The sequence below is a fragment of the Lepidothrix coronata genome, unplaced genomic scaffold (assembly GCF_001604755.1).
Source record: "Lepidothrix coronata isolate B3197 unplaced genomic scaffold, Lepidothrix_coronata-1.0 Scaffold11, whole genome shotgun sequence".
Classification (NCBI taxonomy): Eukaryota; Metazoa; Chordata; class Aves; order Passeriformes; family Pipridae; genus Lepidothrix; species Lepidothrix coronata.
The window spans coordinates 6,538,080-6,553,301 of record NW_016690191.1 but is presented as its reverse complement, the minus strand read 5'-3'; the positions used below and the strand labels follow the sequence as shown (position 1 = coordinate 6,553,301).

The following is a 15,222-nucleotide window of genomic DNA, read 5'->3' as shown; positions in this document are numbered from 1 at the left end:
TAAAAGCCTGCAGATGTTTTCCCAGTCTGCCTGTAATATTTAGAGTTGATCCTTTTGCTCTGTAAACAGTGAGCAATGTGAGGTAAATTAACCCTAACAAATGCCTTAATTGTGAAAATTATCAGTCTCTTTGGCTGGCTGAGGTGCTGCGTGAGCAGAGGAAGGCTGTTGCCATTTATCATTTTTTTGTCCTCGTTGCAGCTTTGTTTGCAAATACAAAGGTACCGTCTTCAAAATGTTTCATCAAACACTGTTTTTCCAATAGTTATTGGCTAAAATATGAATATCTTAAATTTATAATATTTGGTGTCACAATACTGTATGTGTTGGAGACCCAGTTTCCGAAGTTATACCTTCCAGCTTCCTCCTGTTTTGGTGATATCTGTGGTTGTCCAGCTTATCTGAGAAATACCCTATCAGGGATTTACAAACAGATAAAAAAGGCTAGCTCTGGACACTCAGGTTTGAAATAAGCGCCATCCTAATGTTCACACCACTCTTGAATTAGCTCTAAATTTGATGCTTATCACATGAAAATCTGCAGAATTTTTAGGTGCTTCAAGTTAAACAAAATCTGAAATTCTGTGCTCACTTCAGACCAAAATTGTGATAATAATTCGAATTGTTTTCTAAATTGTGTTCCAGGATATAATTTCTCATATTCCTAACAGTTGATGTAAACATAATCTGGGAAGGAAATCCACACAGGGTGAATGCATCTTGCTGAACACACCACCTTTGCTGGCAGGGGAGCTGTAAAGCTTTTCCCACATCCAAGTTCCTTGCAGTTAGCACTCCTGTTTTATTTCTGTGGCATTTGTGTATTATTAAAAAATAAGCAATAATACTTTATGAAACAGTCCTCTAAAGTATACTGCTGTGCTGATTATCCTTTTTCTTTCATTCCACGTTGGACACAATAGTGCTTTGTGTTTGCACAGTTGTGTAATTTTTGTTACATGCAATGAGAGTTTGTTTTCATAGGGACTGTGTGTAAGAGCTCAGTGTGGATGTTTGTTATTATCATGTTGGACTCTAATGGGCTGGTGTTGCAAGTGCTGTTCTTGCTCAATGCCCTCCTCCCAACAAAGACTTGCAGGATCTGTAGCCTAAAACCATGAACAGCTTAAACTAACAAAAGTAGCACTTTTTCACACAGAGTATCCCAACACGCAGCTTAATTTTTCCTTTGGAATTAATTGATGAATGAATAAACAGGTTTTTAATAATTAGGAAATGAGATTACAGCATGGAATGGAAATGTGTTTGAGAGATCTGGGGAGAGATTACACTTGCAGTAGTTTAACAATTTACCTCCATGTGCTAGTAGTATCTTTGTGTATCTTTTTACAACTAAGTTTCTGTTAAAATGATTTACTGTTGTTAGACTGCTTATTTCTTTTTAAAATGAATTCTTTACTGGGCTACGTAGGATGAAGATCCCCTTAATTTGCAGGAATAAAATAATTTCCAACTGCTAATGTAGATTTCTATGGTAAATCTGAAGCCCTGAGTAAGTCAATATCTCTCAACTGAAGTACCATGAACTGTCCTTCTTAATGTTCTCCTCTAAAGGAAGTGCAGGATGTGGGGAGTTGGGAAAATAAGGGAAAGGGGCAGAAGGGGGAGGTGGTGCTGCTTTGTTTCCTTTTCTATAGACACGTGAAACTTTGAGATTACATTTCTCTGTGTTTGGCAGTGGATGTGCATGATTTGTGTGTGTCTGTGTGTGTGTGTGTTAACTCAGACTGGAAGACCCAACCCTGCCTCTTCTGTGTGGACTCGATCCTCCTCTCTCCAAGGGGATCGTGTGTCAGTTTTGGCACAGCACACATGCAGTGGATCTTGGCAGCTCAGACTGCCCCTTCCAAGCATTTTTATATAGGAAGGGGTGTGTGCTGGCCAGTTTCAGAATTCTAGCACTGCTTTTCAACTGTGTGTTTCCAGAGTGCTTTCTATCCGTTTGTCAGTTTGGAGTTTGGTTAAATACACACATCCATGACAAATTAGCTGCCCTTCTCAGGAATATGTGGATGTAAGAGACATATAGGCTGACTTGAGGAAACTTGAAGCTGGAGATGAGCTTTTTACCACATTGCTCAGCATTTGGTACTTCCTGAAAATTTCTTCTATGAAATGGTGAAAAGTAAAATAGGTGAGGCCAAATATTTATCTTCCATTCCTCAGAAAGATGCTTTTAGTCAGTTTTGTCTATTCTTTTTTGTCTTCCCATTCTCATTCCCATCCTTCTTGTGTAGTGACTGATATGAAGAAAAGCGAAAACCTGGAAAAATGTTTTCATTATAATTTGGAGAGTTTTCAGTTGACAGTTCTTCAAAAACTTTGCTTTTCAAATTTTTGGCAATGTTTAAGTTTGGATGTTTTTATAAAAATCATTGGAAAGTTTTATAGATTGGGTCTCACATTCATAAACCAAAAAAGTCGAAAGTGAGAACTGAATCATCCAAGTTCTTTAAAACCTGGTTAGCAAATGTTTATGTGATTGACATTGATGAGAATGGCAAATAGGAGATCTATGTGAGTGCCAGGTAATTTTTTAATGGCCAAGACACTAGAATATTAGCACTGCCCACAACTCCTTGTCTAGGAAGCTGAAGACTGAGTGCCCTTTAAATTTTTAACTTGGGTTATTTCATTGCATTTATCCTTTCTCAGACATAATTAAACAGGTGATGAAAAGCAAATTGTAAATAACATAGTTATCCCTTGTGTTGGAAAGAATAATGCTCAATGGTGTTCATTCACATAAGTAGCGGGAAACGGATTCATGTATTTCCTATGCTTGAATAACTTAATATATCAGTTGTTGTGGTTCATCATTAAAATCATGGAATGGCAGTATGCTTTTAAAATCCTAAATAGCAAGATATGCTTTGATAGAATGAGGCCAACTCATAAAATCAAAAGGATAACATAATAAATAAAATTCCAGAAACCTGAGCATGTCTACTACAGCTTTGCCCTCCTTCTGACTGTGGTGTTGATGTTGGCAGGCAGTAGGCTGTGATCGACAACTTGGGAGCAATGCCAAGGAAGACAACTGTGGAATCTGTGCAGGAGATGGTTCAACATGCAGGCTTGTGAGGGGACAAGCTAAGGCACATGTCTCACCAGAAAAAAGTAGGTTGCAAATTGATCCTATGATAATTTGTCCTTGACTGTGTTTTCTGCTTGTATATTAGCATGCATATTGCAGTGACCTTTTAACTGTGTACTTGTTTGCAGTTTTACAAAGCTACTTATTCTAAAGTCTGTGCTAGATTAGCCTATTGAAATTCCATGAGGGATACCACACATTGGGGTATAGCTAGGAAAGAATTTGAGATATGCATTTTTTTTCTAGAGCTACTCAATTCTTTCTATCAGGAATAACCATCAAGATGCACATCTTATTTTAGAGGGTATCCTCATGTTGCAGTATATGTGATGCTGCAGCAATGTTTTTAAATCATGGAAACATCTTATAGATGGTTTTATGGAAATTGTGGCCTGTGCACGAAAGTGCCTGCTTTTCAAATTAACTTTGCTTTTTCTTTTCTCTTTTTTTTTTTTTTTTTTTGGTGTCTGAAGACAGTTGAACTTCAGGGGCAAGTTAACTACTTATATGGTACAAAAAGCACAAAGTGAAAGGGAATAATACTTCCGTCTCTTTTTTGTGTGTTTGGCTCAAATTTTACCATTCTTTTTCAAAATAGTTAACATCTTACTACAAGTAACTCTGTAGGTCCCAGTGGCATTGAAAATATAAAAGAGGAGGGGTATCAGAATTAGACCCTTTACTGGAGTCTTAAGAGTCTGGCTATTTGGATAAACGGGCAAAGTTTGTCACACAGAGGCTCACCTCTGACACTTGTGCTTCCCACTGCCATAGATGATGCTCCCTGGAATTTCACAGCATGTGTCCCGTGTGTTTATCATACGGGATAGTTGCCTCACATCATTTTTTCTGTTTTGGAACTCACAATATGTATTTGTCACGTGCAGTTGTCACATGGGGATGGGTCCTTTGGGGCTTATTACCTTCCTGCAAAGTCACAAGATGCAAAGGTGCACTTAAAGTCAGTATGCAAAGTTTCACTTGTGGTGGTCTGGCTCAGGTAAGAGCTGGCTACAATGGGCATCATTTGGTGGAAGGTTGCCTTGAAGAATGCCTGTGGTTCATTGTTTCCTCTGTCATAATTCAGTGGTTCTTGAAGATTTCTTTAAATTTAAAGATCGAAAAAGATTATTCTGAGGAAAGATGTCAGTTATGCCAAGTTTTGGTTTTATCTTGCACTGCAGGAAGATGGATGATGTGAATTAATTACCATTGACATAAGCCAAACAGTACACATGCTACTAAAGTCAGAAGATTTGATGTTTTCCTTGGTATTGTGACAGTGCCAAAATCTTTTTTTGGGTCAAGTTGTTCAACACTGTGGAAGCAGTTCCATATAATCATCCTGTGTGTGAAAATAAAGCCATCCTTTCTTTGTCCTAATGTATTAGTGAAGGTAGGCATAGTTATTTGGAAGCTTTCAGAACTAGTGTTAGGAAGTAAAATATCGACACATGACAGACGTGTATTTAAGAGGGAGCTTAGGTTTGTGAGCAGGATGTGAATTTTACTATTCAATGAAGCAAATTAAAGAACTGGAAGGGAAGCAAGAGCCAAAGATTTTATTATAAAAAAGAGGCATAATGGAAAATAAAAGTGCCTGGTTATCTTAGTCCTTACTTTAGACAAAGAAATTTAGGCATTGATGGCAAATGATTTCTCATAAAGGACTCACTTTGTTTTATTGTCTTTTTTACATGTTTTTACATTAAATGAATGTCTTTGATCAGAAAACTAAATAGCACTGAAAGGGAGCTTACTGTTTTGCAAATATGAAATGAATGGTCATTTCAAAAGTTCTTTATTTTTTCCACTAGCACTTAATTGCCTTTGAAAGACAAAGCAAGTTAAACTTCTGCCAGCAAGCCAGATTCTAACATTCTGGTAAAATGATTAAAGGTTTGACTAATGATATTCAAACAAAAAGTGTAATAGGTTGTAAAATGTACCGTCCCATTGGGAAGTGAGATATCATGGGCCTGATGTTTCTAGTACTATAGGCATGGAACTCCCATTAACTCCACTGCCCTTTTTGCACATGGAAAAATTGTAGGATTGGGCCCTGATCTCTGCTTTCTGCACTATTGTTGGCAAGAAACAGTAGGAAAGTGTTCTGGTTCTGATACCAATGAAGAAGAGAAGAGGCTGGTTCAGAAATTTACAGGGAGTGAAGTTGAAGGCACGGACTTGTTCTAGTCTGATTTTACTTAATTCCCAAACTGCAAGATACTTGCAAGTTTTACCTTTCTTAACTTTTTGCTAAAAAGCTTCTTACAAGAGTTTTCACTGTCGATGGCTTTGTAACTGTTTGAATTTCCTCTCGCCATGTACTTTATTTCCTGTGGCACTTGTGTAACTAACCATTGGTCACTTTTTGTCAAATGTTTGTATACCATCATCCCCAAGCACACTTAACCAGAAACCTAATTTCACTTTGGTCATTTATCTAAAGAGAGGTCTTTGGCCCAGCTACCTCTTGAATGTCATCAGCTGGCTCAGTTTTGTGACAACTTGCTGCCTCACGTTTTCTCCCCTCTTTGAAATCAATATATGTGGAGCTAGCAACCCCAGTTGTCAAGATTGCCTGATACTTCACCTTACACAACGGATTATTTGCCAAAATTCAACACTTGTGTCAGAAACTTTTCATGCCAGGTAAATGTTTTGGAGAAAATTCAGCCAAAACAACTCAGCGTATTCCAAGGACACAGCGGAGAAAAATATGTTTTTTCCCACTGTCAAAACATTCTTGAAACCTTTTCTTTAATATGTCTTAACATCCCCCATTGTTGGACTTGATCACAGATCAGGGATTTGAAATTTGGCAGGCAGTGGTCTTCTGGTCATGGACAAGTCTTTTGCAATGTCTGTGAACATCAACATATATTTTATGACAATCTTTTAAAAAACAAAAAAACCTCTACCTTTTCTTGCAAGATGCTTCTTGAATGTTAACAGCTGACATTTCTGAAAACTAATCCTTGCAAGTGTTTTCTGGCTTGTTACAAGTCCCAACTGCATACAGATCATATGTGTGCAGCTTCCTTAGAATAAATTAACATTATTAACAGAAATGGACTGTTAAAAATTTTCCATGAGGTTGCTCTTGCTTTTCTACTTTACTGCAGTGTAGAACAGGTATCATGGGTTGAATTCTACGATGTCTACCTCACATTCAGGCATTCAAAAGAGACTTTATGGAGAGCTTCTAACTCTTCTGGCCTTCAAACTTATGACCAGAGCTGAGGAGATCACATAAGGAGAGGGAAAGACAAGATGAGACTGGCTGAACAGAAAGATTTGACATTAGTTCATATGCTGAAGGAAAGACTGATATGAAAAGGTGGGTGGAGGATACAGGCCTGGCTGTACAGATACACTGAGTCAAGGAAAATAGGAAGAGAAGACGACTGAGATTAGATAAGGAATTGCGGTGGGAGATGGAGTCAAAAACACTTGGAGAGGAAGGGAAAAAATCAACTATGTGTAAAGCCAGGAGAGGGAATTGGGACTGATCTGGCATGAAAACTGTGTATGTGGAAGGATAGGTGCCAACACATTAGCATTTCATTTTGGATAAGGAGTGTGTTTTTTAAAGCAAATTTCGGCAAGGTCCTAACACGCTGCTCATCAGTTCACATCATGGAATGGTCTTGGAGAGGATAAATTTGAATTGTGTTGATGAAGCTAAACCAGAAGATGTGTCCCAGAAAAGCACCTGATATTCTCCAACAGCTACTGACTATGCAGTCCGTGGATCAGGCTGGAGTTAGTCCCAGTGAAGCACCTGCAATGTGTGCAGTGCGGATGCTGGGTCTTTAGCACCAGCTATTTCAGTCTGCACATCTCTTTAGTTTGATTGGTTTACTTGGGGCTGTTATAGCTAATATGAAGCCTCCTTCTTTACTTTACTGATCTCTCTTGTCTTACCTGAACACTGGCTATTTCATTACTAATTTTGCACTGCATTTTCTTGAGATCCATTCTTTTGATGGGCTGCTTACTATACATCTTTGTATGTTTTCTCCAGTGCATACAAAGTGGAGAAGAGGTGTCCAGAAGTAGTAAGTATGTGACTGAGTTGAGGCCTTACTGTCTGAAAAGCGGGTTACAAGACCTTAGAAGTACTTGCTCAGCAATGCAGAGAAGTGGCACTCCCAGCTGAAGAGGCAGCTTTGAGTCATAAGGCTGGTGCACAGAGGGATAGAGGTACAGGGAAGTGCGAGAGTATGAGACTGGAGAAGGAAGGGCTCAGAGGACAGAAAGGATGTGCCCATACACATTTTACAATGTGACTTTTAATGTTAAGATATATAACTGCTGCTTTCAGTAGCACATACTTACCTAGTTCAGGTATCTATTAAAGAGCACGTGTTTGCCTTTGCCCAGATTGTTGTCAGTCGTAGGTCAGCACATATCCCAGCAGCAGTGACTTCTGAAATCATGCCTCATGCTAGAGTAGATGAGGGAAGTCATGGCAATAAAACTCCAAATATTTTGAGCTTTTTAGTTCCCGTGTGCTGGTAGTTGTTCCTGGATTATTGTTATTTGTATTTTTCGATCAGAACTGAGGAACTAGCAAATAAGTGCTGAGCAAATACATGGAAAGAAACAGTTTTTATAGACCTGAAATAAACCCTCTGGCCTGCTGAATGAGGAGAGAGGGAAAAATCCCAACTGGCCCATATATGAAACAGTAAATGGGTCCACCATGGCCCACATGGAAAAATAAATAAAACCTGCTGAATTGGATTGAGTTTAGGAATGTGGCTCCTTTATTTTGATCCTAGGGATTAGCTCCCAGTCTTACCATAGCAGGGAGTCTGATCTTACTCTCATTGAGATCCAAAATCTAAATCCACATTAACACCGTAGAACCAGGATCAAACCTTGACATCTAAAGTAAAAGCAATCCAGGAGCTTAATCAGCAAGTGCTGTGTGTAGTGTGTGTGCTGTGTGTGTGCTGAGAGTCCCTGGGTTAAGAGCAAAAAGCCCATTTCAAGCAGGTGCTGGAGAAAGATGACTCACATGCCCTTGGAATCCCTTCTGTGGAAGCAGTGTTAGAAGAAAGACACAGTATCTCACCTGTTTCTGAGTTTTTAAGGTGAGCCTTAATCTGAGCTCAGATTTTAGTCTAGTGTTTTTGCATGTTCCGGATGATTTGGGGCTTATTCGTTTTCAGCTTTAGACAAAGATCAGCAATTAACTTCCAAAGAGACAGAAACAGTATAAGGGAAAGAAAAGACAATTGAAAATTCTAAGAATAGATTTCAGGGTAGCAATTTCCCTTTATGTTTTTTTAAGAGTTCACTGCTTTTAACTGTGTGGATCCTACTGATTTAATGGAAAATGTACAGCATAACCATTTTTAAATGGGTTTACAGAGCCTTGTGTTTCTTTAAGAATATGAATTATATTCAACTGAGAATTGGAGACTTTTGGAATATATGGTTTTGGAGCCAGACCTGGACAATCATAACTACTGTTTCATCAGAACTTACAGCTGTCCTTAGAAGGAGGAGTCCCTTAGGGTTGGTTATGTCCCTTTTTCTTCAAAACCCTCATCTTTGTTCAGAATTCCAAAAATCTCACTTTTAGTTTTTCCTATAGTTTACTTATTCTCATGGAAAGACTGCCCTAAGTCATAATTGTCTCAGTCAGGTTACAAAAATCTGCTGTCAGACTTCTCGACAGGTCTGTGGGGCTGCAGAGGTTGAGTGTTGCTGTGGCAGTGAACTTAGTCATCTCCTCTAATGCAAATAAAATGCTTTCTGGTAATATTGTCTCTGCTGCAGAGAAACACCAAATTTAGCACCCCCATGAGACTTTTGGACCATATCAGAGAGTGCTTCGGTGAGGGTGGAATGTCTGTAGTACTGCTAAAGGAATGTGAAGCATCCTGAAAAGGGATCAGCAGGGTCTGCCGAGGCGAGCAGAGCTCTCTGTGAGGAGGTGCAGGAAGCACAGCAGGACGACCCTGGTTGTTCTCAGGAGTATCAGTCCTACACACATCTGCACATTTGTAAACCTGGGCTGTGTCTGTGCAGCATGGACTGCCCTTGGTTCCACTTCAGAACAGCGGTTGCATGTGTTCAGAACTGGTCATAATCAGACTTTTATTTGAGGTTTTGCGCTGTGACTGCTCCTTGGTTGTCGAGATGGGATACAGTCCTGACCAAGTAAGGACATATGGGCCCCTCAAACCTGCTTTCTCTCAAATACTGTAGAGCACATGTGAATTCAGTAGTTATTTCCTAACTTTAAAGATATACACACCCACTATCTTCTGGCTATCTCTAGCATTTCATCTGATGAAAAACCAAGATGCAAAAAGATATTAAATGGTTCAGTAGTTAACATTTTTTTCCAGGACTCCTTAGCTGTATTATTGTTCTTACTGTAGTATTTTTCACCCTGGTGAAATACTCAAGTATGAAATTAATAAAGCTCATATTTTATTACATCCAAAATAAATTGTTGTATTTAAATGTCCTTCCTAGAAATTGACGATATAAAAACTGTAACATAAGAAGGTGTTTATTTCAGAAGGAATAATTGCAGCATTTGCTTGAAGTATCCTGAACATTTGGCAGGATTTCATACTTATGCTAAGGAGATGTAAACCAGAAGCTGATAATTTAGCATCTACTATAAGGGAGTCTGGTTTAAAGTGGAAAGAAACATTTTTCAACTATTTTTTAGTTAACACTAAACTCAACTGTTCTTCCTCTAAATATTGTATGAGTAATTCTGGCCCCAGTGTATCACTGACCTTCAAATCACGTTAGTTTCTGAATTTGCAAAAATGAACTTCTGCACCAGCCACTGGATGTGTGTTGGTGCCATCACTGAGCAGAGCATCTTGTGTGGGCTGTACCTGCAACGGGCACGTGTTTGCCAGTCCTGCCTTGCAGGAGATGTACAGTTGGGTGACGATGGAAATGGGAGACAGCACATTGGTACTTTGCCCCTTGGATGCTTCCCTCTTCCTTTTGTGGATATCCCTGTGCATACCCTTTCCTGAGAGCGCTACTTTTGTTGGCACAAGAGACTCTAGTCTATTGATTTGACTGTTAACTCGATTTTCTTGGGCAAATCACAGATTTCCTACATTTGAAATGGAAACTAATAACTTTCTGCCTTTGTAAAATGCACTGAAGTAAGTGTGTTGCACTTTTATGTATGAAGAAGCCTTTCAGGCAGCCAAAAGCTGTTTTGTATTGACATGTCCTGCTCAGGGCTGGTTTGGTTTATAGTTAATTTTAAATTGAAGCTCTTACTGGAAGAAATGATCTTATATGGTAAGTTAGATGCAGACACTCTTTTATAACGTATCCCTTATAGCTATTATATATTTGCTCTTAACTGGTCTGTAATTGGTTAAGGGTTAGTGTTAAGTAGATGATTTATTTCCTGTAAGTCCTGTCACTTATTAAAGTTGTGACCTGCAGCAGGAAATGAGGTGTGGGCAAAATGAGACTGAACAGCTGCAGATTTTTGTAAGGGGTAAGGACTACTTAGCAGATTCCTTATGTCAATTCAGTGATTAGGAAATAAAACTAGGACAACAGAGTGTAAATATGTTCCTAACACACAACTGACATTTCGTTCGTTATTGTTAATAGCAAATCATTTTCCAAGAGCAAGAAAGATTTGCAGGTCCATTCGTAGGTCTGAACAGTTGCAGAACATAGCAAACAGACTCAGTATACTGTACTTAATAAAATACCATACTGTTTTTAATAGAAAAATTGTGAAACCTGTGAAATATTTTCTTGGACACATTTGACAGTTTTCAGTGTAGTTACGTGATGTACAAATTCCCCGATGAAAGATAATTTCTAATACAGTTGTTTAATTTTCCTAGGGGAAGAAACTGTGATTGCTGTTCCACATGGGAGTCGCAGTGTGAGAATTACCCTGAAAGGACCAGCACACCTTGGTATGACTGAGCTGTTTTATGTATTTATACATAGGCAGGAGATAAAACCAGAACCTTTTATCTGAACTAATCCAAACTGTGGGAATATGGGTAAGATCATGACCTTGATACCTTGATTCCTCTTCCCATCTTTAATATCCAGCCTGGAGATAGTCCTAGAGAACACTGGAAAGTCTGCTTAGTAAAAAGAAAATGTATATATACTGATTACTAAACTGATTCTAAACTGATTACTTTCTAAACCAAGTAATTCCTACGTAAGATGTCTCAAATACATTACACTCTTGAGCAACATGCAAAAAAATTACTTCCAAAGGGTTGTGTGTGGAATCAGTAACACTTGTATAATTTGGCACCAGATTTCTGTTGAAGCATCTGAGGTGGTGTAAATATTCCAGGTGAGGTCACACTTGGTCAGTGAGTGGATTTCAAGGCTGAATAATCCAGGTACAAATGAAGTACAGAACAACTGCACAAGTGCTATTTCCATGTAATTCTTTTGGTCATTACATGCCACCAATGAGAAACAGTTTGCTATTCTGTTAGACATATGTTTCCTAATATTTTCTGTAAGATTGATGGCAGTATTTGTGGTGATTTCTTTACCCATAGGCCTAGTTTGCATAGAGAATTAATTATTTCAGTTGTAAGCTTGCCATACCAAGCAATGAAATAAACTGTTAATTTAATATTTTGAACAACTTTTTTATTAGCAAAAGTGGCAGAATTAGTCTGAATCACAGAAATAAAAAGAACTTCTGAGATTTGTAAACAGAAGTCAGAAATGTGTTTTATTGGAAAAATGCTAATCTATTTGTTTACTTTCAAGAATATATTGTAACATTCTTTCAAAGAAAAAATTGAACAAAACTCCCACTGCAGAACAGCTCCAGAGTGAAATAACTTCCAGATATACTGGTGACATCAACAATGTATACAGCTGAACTTATATTAAAATAAATAATATTCCTTTAATACTGTTGCAGGGGATGTAGGAAGGAGTGATCCTGACCAGTTCAGGTCAGGACTCTTGGTTTTAAGTACTTCTGCAGAAGGAAGTTGTTGTTGCAGTTTTGTATGAGGAAAAAGTACTAGATTCAGTGGCTCCTGGGGGATTTCTGGAAAGCTCCTGAGGAATGCAGCGGCAACACGGTAACTAAGCACAGAGTGCTCCTGGCTTCCTACCCAGGGTGGTTCCGTAAAGAAGCTGTGGCTTGGCATCACCTTTGTTAGTTGGCTCTCCAGCTGGACGAGAATTGTGAAATGTTCCTTTAACCACTTCCCCCAGCACATCTGTTTGCAAATCTGGGAGGATTTAGACTTTTTTACCTAAAATTAAAATGACAGAGGTGAAAAACAATGGAGAGCTGGTGTGGGGAGAGAGGTGGCAATCGCTTCTGGTTTCATAGCCAGGTCTTGAAGAACCCTTCTTGGGGTGTGCTTTGGGACAACTTGCTTCTCCACCTTTCCACTCTGTGTTTGTTTGTGGGTGTTTGTTGCTTAACAGAAAATATCGAATGATCCTTTGTCTGCAAATTCATTGAATTCTGTGTGGACGTGCTGGTATAACTAAGGGCAGAATTAAAAAACAAACAAACAAACCTATAATTACAGGTTCCATTTGTCAGAGATGTTCTTCCTGACTTGCAAGGAGTTGAATTTAACAGGTGAAGCAGGGACTACTTGTTGTTAAAATTTATACTGCCTCCTGTTGCCAGTATGTATTTGTTCTTCAAGTGAAGTCAGCAGCACCAGCAAACACTCGAAGAGCACTATGGAGTGTCTGGCACTTTTCCCTTTATCTTGTATTCTGTTGTGCTTCATCCTGGGTTTATGATCTGCTCTTGTTCCAGGGAAACACAGCTGCTGGACTAATCAAAAATGGAAATGTGGTTGGAGATGTAGCATATAATGGATTTGAAACAAATGCTCTGAGCGTTGTTTTGCAATCAGCAGTTACTGTTTGAGTAACAACTGCATTTCTTTGGTTAGAAAGTGCTTTATTTGTCTGTATGGGCACTTTAAAACAGACAACAGATTCATCAGAAAGCAAAGATGTTACTTTGGTTTTTTTTACGAACAGGTCCCGCCTGTACTTCTGTCTGCTTGGGTTTTGTGAAAGATTTGGTGGAAAATAACCAAGTAATTAGCACAAAAATGGGTCTGAATAAAATGTTTCATTGTGTTGGTTTTGTTTTTGATTTGGACTGTATTATGGCTCTTCTAGCAGCTGTTTTAAAAGCATTAAAATCAAAAGAAAGACTGAAAGTTCCCTGAAATTAATCCTCCAGCAGAAGAAACAGGAAAACCAGAAGCTAATATTTTTACAAGTGGCTAATGCTAGATAACTGAGTTCATGAACTTAGGGAGGTTAAACACCACTAAAGGGAACTGATTTTTGTCATTTTTTTTCTCTGTTCACAGTGATTTGCATTAGGTGACAGTGTTTAGCTGAGCATCTGTGCACTGCTCTGTCTTTGATGGATGCTGAGAGGAAGACAGTGCTGCTTGCATTTTGAAAAAAATGCATGTTTTTTTTGGGCCCCTCTATTGTGCTGTCTACAAATTAATCACATGGAAAAGAAACAGCTTTTGAGTAGCAACTTGACTTGCTGCTTACTGCACTTTGAACAGTAATCCCTGGGAATTCTTCCATACATCTCTCTACACAGTGAGGTATCTCCAGTGGGTTTCCCACTCCATGCTGCCCTACTCCTTTCTGCCACCAAGAGCATGGGAGCTTTTTCATTGTAGGGCTTCCATGCACAGCTGGGCAAAGCATTTTTCCAAGGGGAAACATTCCTTTTGTTGAGGTAAGGGAAGTAACACACAGACACACAGTTATAGGTCTTTGGCACCAGTGATTGTCCTCTTAGGCACAGAAACAGGTGAGCACTCCAGAGAATTTCCTGTCCATGTGACTCTGCACATCTGGAGTCCTAAAGACCACTCAAGGAAATGTTTCCCTAACTTAGGATGGGGAAGCTTACTGCTGAAGTCAAACTCCCCAGCTCTCTAGTATAACAGGACCCTGTAAAACAAATTAATGTTTGGTGAATTCTTTTCTAAACCTTGTCTATAAAAGAGTTGAGGAAACCTTTGTTCTCAGTTACTGCTCCAAAACCAATGAAGTAGTTTTTTGGGAAGGAATTGCTCCCTGATAAGAATCACTATGTTCTGGATGTGTTAAATATACTAGATGCTTCGTTTCACTCTGTTTTAGAAGCCTGTGATGACAAGCACTAGACACTACTGAGCAGGAGTGTATTGCATCAGAGGTTATCTGTTGTGCTGTGGAACAGCTCATCTCCCTGTGTGACACACTTCTGGGAAAATCTGAGCAGCTGTTCTAAGCTTCAGTGGTGTGACCTCCAGAGTTAGAGACCATCACTGTATAGCTAGACCTTGCAAATAAACACATGCTTTGGATCCACATTTAGCATAGCTCTGATGTAAACATATGTCAGCTCTCAGGGAGTTATTGTGTTGTTGGTTGCTGAACAATATTCTTGGTTTCTGCTTAGGAAAACATGATTTATTTTTTTTTATTAAGAAAACTAGCAAAAAGACTCTAAGGAAATGCAGCTCAGGACACCAAAATAACATTTTTAATGTGTTTTTGCACCACCTGGATGTCCTGCCTTGTAATCTTAAATGCTAGTTTTAAAGGGGTCCCGTACTCCTGAGTATCCTACTGACTTTATGTGGAATTGGAAGTACTTGAGATTTGCTGATTTTACTCTTATTCAACAAAATGAGAGAACAACAGACACCATGCATTATTACTCACTGTTAAGCAGCGTAAGTTTGGGGTCAGGACATGCAGAAGCCTAATCCAAGAATGCTGAGTTACAGATATTTTAACAGGTTATTTTTTAATGCAACTAGGAAAGAAAACTTCCATGAAAGTGACAAAAAAAATTATGTAGTAATCATCTAAATACTTGTTTTTTCTGTGATTTATTTATATCTATTTTTTCCTAATGGAAATGTGTTGGACAGTGGGGCACATTGGTTTCCAGAGATTTATTTTTTCTCTTTGACAAAGCACATTTGATTCACCACTAGATTCATATCCCGTGATCAACATAAAGTCATTTCCTAGAAGCATATCCTTCCTTAAACTTCCTTCCAGCCATGTATGTGATCTTTGTTATACCT

At 38.7% G+C, this 15,222-nt stretch overlaps 1 protein-coding gene across 10 annotated transcripts in view; it reads left to right on the top strand.

Annotated features, from left to right (window-relative positions):
* Positions 1–15,222, top strand: part of ADAMTSL3 (ADAMTS like 3) — a 180,465-nt gene that overhangs the window by 103,649 nt on the left and 61,594 nt on the right. For 8 of the 10 annotated variants that reach the window (XM_017805094.1, XM_017805098.1, XM_017805099.1 and 5 more), the window contains exons 7-8: positions 3,015–3,141; positions 10,987–11,061. In XM_017805094.1, the coding sequence (XP_017660583.1) occupies positions 3,015–3,141; positions 10,987–11,061 (202 nt within the window). Of the gene's footprint in view, positions 1–3,014; positions 3,142–10,986; positions 11,062–11,086; positions 11,152–15,222 lie in introns of those variants that run through there. The other 2 variants (XM_017805103.1, XM_017805104.1) reach the window with 2 other exon arrangements.